This window comes from Pezoporus wallicus, unplaced genomic scaffold (assembly GCF_028554395.1).
Source record: "Pezoporus wallicus isolate ANWC-B61680 ecotype Strahan unplaced genomic scaffold, APGP_CSIRO_Pwel_v1 contig_6566, whole genome shotgun sequence".
NCBI lineage: Eukaryota > Metazoa > Chordata > Aves > Psittaciformes > Psittacidae > Pezoporus > Pezoporus wallicus.
The window spans coordinates 1,682,984-1,690,081 of NW_026638763.1; the positions used below are offsets into that span (position 1 = coordinate 1,682,984).

Sequence of the window (7,098 nt, forward strand, 5' to 3'; positions counted from 1 at the left end):
ACAGAAACTTTATAGGAGGTCAACTGTGAAGCAGAAGGAGGCTAACTTGGGACTCAAGAATGAATTTTGCCCCAAGTCAGGGTGAATTTCAGAGTGAAATTCTTCCCCTCACTACCCCTTTTACAGTGAAGCCTTGGAGGGATTACGTTGATTTGTCTCATTCATTTGCTCTTGTCCCTTAGGTGAAAAGCTCATGAGATTTGGCTATCCAGATATTCCCTTTGATATGAACCTAACCTATGAGAAGGAGGCTGAGCTGATGCAGTCTCACATGATGGACCAAGCCATCAACAATGCAATCACCTACCTTGGAGCTGAGGCACTTCACCCCCTGATGCAGCACACACCAAGCACAATTGCAGAGGTGGCCCCTGTCATCAGCTCAGCTTATGCTCAGGTCTATCATCCTAACAGGATAGAAAGGCCCATTAGCAGGGAAACAGCTGACAGTCATGAGAACAACATGGATGGCCCGATCTCCCTCATCAGACCAAAGAGTCGAACCCAGGATAGAGAGGGCTCCCCCAGCAATAGCTGCCTGGATTCTACTGACTCAGAGAGCAGCCACGAAGACCGCCAGTCCTACCAAGGAAACTCTGCCTTAAATCCCAAAAGAAAGCCAAGCCCAGCTTATATGAAGGAGGACACCAAGGTTTTGGATGCCACAAAAGCTTCTAAGGGCTCTTTAAAGGATATCTACAAAGTCATCAACGGAGAAGGGGAGCAGATTAGGGCTTTCAAGTGTGAGCACTGTCGCGTCCTTTTCCTGGACCATGTCATGTACACCATCCACATGGGCTGCCACGGCTACCGGGACCCACTAGAGTGCAACATCTGTGGCTACCGAAGCCAGGACCGCTATGAGTTCTCATCGCACATAGTCCGAGGAGAGCACACATTCCACTAGGCCTTCTCATCCAAAGGGGACTTGTATGAAGTAGAAGAACTGCACATGAAGAAATACTGCACTTACAATCCCACTTTTCCTCAGACATTGAGACGCCTATTTTGTTGTTGTTGCTGTTGTTGTTGTTGCTGTTGTTTAATTATTATTATTATTAACCTTATTTTTTTGTGGACCCAACCTCATTTGCTCTGCCCAGCTTAAGAATGGAAAGAAGAGAGGGAAGGGATAAAAGAGGGGTTTGTTGTTGCCATCACTTTTTGGTGAGTTGCCCACCTCACTTTCAGTGGGAATTCAAAGGCAGCCTGTTTCTTTATCAATCAGCTGTACATCATGTCCTGTTTTGGGACATCACTCACCCTGCTAAGTGCTTTAAAGTCCTGACAAGATGCCACTCATTTACAATTTGAGGCGAATAGATAGAAACATTTCAGAGGAGAGCCTTTTCCAAATGTGTAGATACAGTGCGGGGTTTCGATGGCTGGAGGAGAGAGGAGGATCTTTATTCTGCAGGATGAACAATTATTTTTAAAGCAAAACTGTTAGGGATTTAGCAGCACTAATGAAAGTCAATGTTCCTTTCAAAATTACTTTCTAGGGTGAACTGTTTTCCTGGGTTCAGTGTGTTTTGCCCCTCTAGAATGTAAACTTAAAGAAAAAAATGAAACCAAAATGTATGTCTTAACACTGTACCACATTACAGCAGTTTAGTTTCATAAGTCTGAGGGCCTTCTGTGGTAAGTCTGAGGCTTTGTATTTTTATTTTCCTTAACTTATGAAGCACCTTTTTTAGAATTGTTGATTTGCTGTTACTCCATGCCTATGTATTGAGTCACTGGCTTCTTAGAGACCCTTGGGAGCCTTACTTACTTAGTTGCACCCTGTGTTTTAAGGAATAGCATTTAGAAATAAGTTTTACACTTGCTTCTAGGACAGTAACTGGGCTAGGAGTGGGTGAGAGAGTCTGTAGTTTACTCAAGAGGTTCTGCTGCTTTTCTGAAATAATTTTTTTTAAAAGTACGGATTTGAAAATGACAGAAGTCCTAAGTAGCAAAGTGTTCTTTAAATATAGGTATATATAAATATATAATTATATAATACTTTCTCATTCTGCTATCACAGTGTTAACATCTTGGCAACAGCCTAAACTAAGACTTGTAGCTGGGAAAAAGAGAGGAACTGGATCCTTAGCCAGCATTAGTCCCCTTAGCCCCATTGAATTTAATGGAACTACCCCAGCTGCTTCAGGAGCTGAACCTTTACCGTTTATTCTCTCATTGACATCTTATTTGCAAATCTGCTGAACCAATGAGTTCCTTTTGGTTTTAAGTCATCAATTCTACTTTAATTTAGGGGTGGAAGTATTTGCAGGTTTTGCTGCATAGCCTTTGCTCTTGGAGAGCACAGAATCCCTGCAAATGAGCGGATAGCACCTTCCCTGCTTCTTCAGGAAGTGATGCATGGAGTTGCAGGTGTTGTGCTTTGATTTGGATTTGCAGATTTCATTTTTATTCCTATTTTATTAATTTCACTGGGAAGTCAAATGGAGAAACAGACTTCAGAGTAAGTCATTGAACTATAGACTGGACAAGAGCAAAAAAAACCATATCAGACCTCCAATCCATGTTGTTTCCTTTCTTTCTCTCCCAGTAAATAACAAAGCCAGCAACCACCCAGCAAGTTGCAGGTTGCATCAGTAAAAACTGGGCTTAAACCTACATGACAGATTGCCATTGAAACCCAACTGTTTGTACCAATCACAATTGAAATGTTGTTGTTTGGCAACAAGAACACAGCTTGAGAATGGAAAGATCTGCATGGTTTTAACCCCCTCCATGCACATGGTCTCCATGCGCTTGGTGAGACCTTTTCCAAAGTATAGTTACTAAAGTGTAAAAGAGAGAGCAAGATCAGGCCATAATGAATTCCCATCTGCTCACTTCAATCTGCGCACTCGATGCATATGCCAGTTTGCTGTTCGTTTTGAGGGTACTGGCTTTTTTCTTCTTCTCTTCCTAGACCTGGAGCATTTGAAAGTAGGAGCTGAGTGGTATTGATTGAAATCTTTTTATGGTGACATTCTTGGCAGCTAGAACCTGTGTTTAGAAAGGATACAGTAGATCATGGCCAGATTACCTGATGACTGCTTCCCAGCACTGAAATGCTATTATGTAGGAGCTGGTAAAGTCTTGCAGTAGCCTATTAATTATAATACAATATGGAGAGAAATGTCATCTTGTGTAATGTGAGAGCTATGAAGGCTGGGAATATACGGGCTTCGGAGAGACAGATTTAAAGACCTATTCCCAACATTGTTCTTAATGTCATTGGATTCCTACCCCTCCTTCTTTCTTCGTCCTAATGTAGAGGAAAGTCAGGCAAATGAATCACTGCCATCCTCCAGATCATTCTCATTTTCTTGTGCATGGTGCAATCAAAGGAGCTTGTGCAGGAGAAAAAAGGGGAGATGCTGGAAGGCATCACTTTTATTCCTGGCTGATTCTCTGCAGCCATGAAGATTGGCTTAGGAGGCAGCTGGCTGTGTTCTGCATCAGGATGTGCTTGGAAATTCAGAAAAGAGGGGTTGCTTTTTGAGGTGGGAAAAGTCATCTCAGAACAATGTGCAAAGGGAGAGCTGCTGGGCCGGAAGTTCAGTCAGCTTGCATGGACCTCCAGGAAGACATGTGCCTGAGCCAGAGAAAAGGATTGCCGGCAATCCCTTTCAGTCTCTGGGGGACAACATTCTATTCTCCCCTCTGTGGTCAGTAGAAAGACCACAGGCTATGGTTTCTTGGAATGGTTAGCACTAGGGAAAAAACGTTAACAACTTCTGCCTGTGTTTAGGAAAGCACCAGAATACAGGAAAGGCAGAGAATAATCTCTTGTATATCCACAAGTAAGTTGGCTGCAATTACATCTGCAGTTTGTTAGTGTGCACTTTCATTCATTGATGATTCATTGATACCTCCTGTAGTGTATATTCTGTAAGTGTTTAAAATACCAAACAGGGAGGCTCAGTGGTTTTGTAACTGGCTTCAGTTAAGCTCAACTTCTTGTTCCAATGGTAGTATGTGAGATATGTAGCTGAGCACCCTATGTCCCATTATCATAGGCACAGAGAACTGGGGAGTTAGTGAGAAGAGACACTGGTTTAGTTATCTTCCAAAAACTGCATCTTTTGGAGAACAAGAAGGTGAGGGGTTGCATTAAATCAATGTCCTTTTCTGAAGACTCAGTCAAGTTTTTCACCCTAGAGCTAGGGAAAAAAAGATTAAATCCTAGTTCAATGTTTGAACAGCGTTTTGGGCTAGCATTGATTTTAGTATTTGCTTACTACTGAAAATCACTGGAGGGTTTTATCTCAAGCAGTTTTCCCTACACAGAAGTGTGCAAAATGAGGCCTCAGAGATTTTTATTTTTTTCCGCTTGCTTGTTCTCTGCAGATTTCTAAGAAAAGCTCTTGAGTTTTGTCAAGTTCATTAGTCATTCAAGAGTCTACTAGGAATTTCAGTAGATGATCCTTGGCCTGCGGATTCATTTGTTCTAAGTATTTGGTGTTGGAAATCGAACCTGGCTAATTTTTATTGGGCTCTCATGAAACTCTTGGAATCAGGTTTCCAGTTAAAAACATGCATTTGCAAATTCTTCTGAACATTCCCCATTTTCATAAAAAAAAAAAAGCCATTTCTGCACACATCCCTGCCAGTAAACCCTTTCGCTTCATTTTACATCAAAAATGACGAGATTCTGACTCAACTTAGAGTATTACAAGCCTATTAATTTCTATAGAAGTGTGACTGCTTATTCTGCTCTTGGTATGATCCATATTCTTGGAGCAAAGGGCATTATCTATGTATCTGCTGTTCGGGCAAATGAATTTTACAGCCACCTCTTTGCAGTCAGTTATGAGTGCACATCAAAATATATAGCATTTTCAGTAAAGCCAGCTCTTTACTCGGTAACTTCTGGGATTAAAACAGTTTTGTTCTCCTTAAGAAGTGCTTCCATCTAGGATGTGAAATGTGTTTAGGCATTAACCTCTATTGCTCTGTGTTAGGGAGAAAGAATCAAAATCTGTTAATTGGCCTAATTTTTTAATGGTGGGAGTTTCTACCATGTGACGTAGAAACAAAAGGCCATGTGGAACTGAAGTATGTTTACTGCAAGGGGAAGAAATTCTCAATTTCAGGAGTTCCCAAATTTCTTTCTGTTTACAAGGGCATTCCTAAGTTGGGGCTCTCAGGCAGAAGAGGAGGCCAGGAATTAAACAAACCCTTCAAAACTGGCTCTTTATAGGACATTATTACCGTTGCCTAGGTCCTGTGTTTGCTCTTTCGTATTTGAAAAAAGCCAGACATCAGACACTCCTTCCTCCAGAAAGAAACTTTGGAGATCATTTAGGGAAAGGTGCCAAGGACAGGAGCCACAGTAATACAGTTCCTTTGATAGATAATATTCCTTTCCTTTACTCTTGCTGTGTATTATAACGTGATGAGGAGGGGCAAAGGAGGCTGCTCTGACATCAGAGTTGCCTAAACTCAGTGTGGGATTTGAGGAAAAGTGTGATATAATTGGCGTTGATGCCAGAAATTGGTGTCTTAGCTTGGCTTAGTATCAATTAAAAACAAAAATGGATGGCAGTCATGTCCTGCAGTCTAGGGCAGCTGGAGATTTTGAGAAAGTGTATTTATATATATATGGTATCATATAATTAGATATATGCTTTATTGTAAATGTGCCTTTTTCAAATGCATTTTGAAAGTTTGTGATGTCATTCACGATATCCTACTATACCCTTTCAGAATGCACGACAAAAAACAACCCAAAGTAAACATCCCTTCTGCTATGGTGTAGCGAAGTAGATCCCTCTCCCCTTTGGCACCCTCCTTGGCAGCTTGACCCAGAGGGAGGACCATCTTTGTACTTTGCTGTGAGACTTCCTGGAGTTTGATGGCTTTTAGGAGTGGGAAGGGCTAAAAATTGCCCGGGCAAAGTGCATTCCAGCTACCCAGCCAGAGCTGGTCCTAACCCACACAGCATCCCCAGCTCACAGTGCCCTACAGAGTGCAAGGGCAGCACTACCTTGTTCTCCCCCTCCCGAGATTTAAGTAAAGCATGCTTGAAAACAGACTTTGCTGTGCTTTTAAGATCCTACTGAGGAGTGGACTTTAAAGCATCTCCTACTTGCTTCAGCCTGGAAAAAGAAATCTATCGGAACAAAAGTCCTTTGGAAATGCCTTGTAAGTTTGATTGTCATGGTGCTGCCACCCTGATGATTGATGCGGAGGTGAGAGAAGCCCATCTGTAGAAGATGCTATGGGGGTTTATTAGCTAGAACACTTGGGTGAGAAGTGCAGCATTTGTTTTGGTGCTTTCCTGGCAGGTTGGTGACCTAGTTTCAGATATAGTTATTTACCCTGCACGGGTGCAGTATCTAAGTGTGCCAACACAGGCACAGCATGAACCTGGCAGGGGAGGTGACTAGGTGAGGGTGCTTTGGGTCAGGCCCTGACCCCATTGCCAGCTCCTCGGCACCTCTCTGCTGGGGTCTGGGCCTGTGGCAGTCACAGAGAGTATATGGGAGGAGGAACTAGGTAGAAAAGATCCAGAATTTGGTTCATCGTAAATATATTCCCTTTATCCCGTTAAGAATTGTCCTGAAGTATAAGCCAAGGAGAACGTTACTGGTTTCTGTTTAGCCTCTAACCTAAAAGCATGTGAATGTGTCCTTCTCCACTGAAACTCTCAAGTGAACAGGGAACAGTCAGGAGGAGGTTGTGTGCTGACATCTTGCCATGCTGAACACTTAACAGGCTAAGATAATAAAACTGGTACCTGAATCACCTAGCTTTTCCAGCCTTTGGAATGGTGGTTGTCAGTATGCTCACTTGGATCTTCATTCGGGAAGATAACTGCCTGTGTTCTCTCCTCTTGTAAAAAAACTGCTTTACAAACTGTCCTGGGTTCAGTTTGTGCCCTTAAACCATGACACAAACAAATCACGGGACCTTATTAATCAGTGGGCGGAACTGACCATTTCAACGAAGACTTACACTGCTGTACTAAACCATATGATTTACAGTTACAAAAGGAGTACTGTGATGTATTTGCTAGCAGTATGTGAAGTATTTTAAAAGAGTGAATGACGATGAAGTTAGTTCAGGTCATGTCTTGAGAGAGGCTTATTGACGCAT

The 7,098-nt window shown here is 42.3% G+C and overlaps 1 protein-coding gene across 12 annotated transcripts in view; it reads left to right on the forward strand.

Annotated features, from left to right (window-relative positions):
* The window catches only part of IKZF2 (IKAROS family zinc finger 2), a 116,469-nt gene extending 109,689 nt beyond the window's left edge, over positions 1-6,780 (forward strand). For 8 of the 12 annotated variants that reach the window (XM_057412375.1, XM_057412376.1, XM_057412378.1 and 5 more), the window contains one exon: positions 183-6,778. In XM_057412375.1, coding sequence (XP_057268358.1) covers positions 183-907 — 725 coding nt within the window. In that variant the 3' untranslated portion in view covers positions 908-6,778. Of the gene's footprint in view, positions 1-182 lie in introns of all 12 variants that reach the window. The other 4 variants (XM_057412381.1, XM_057412383.1, XM_057412373.1 and 1 more) reach the window with 3 other exon arrangements.
* The last annotated feature ends 318 nt before the right edge of the window (positions 6,781-7,098 follow it).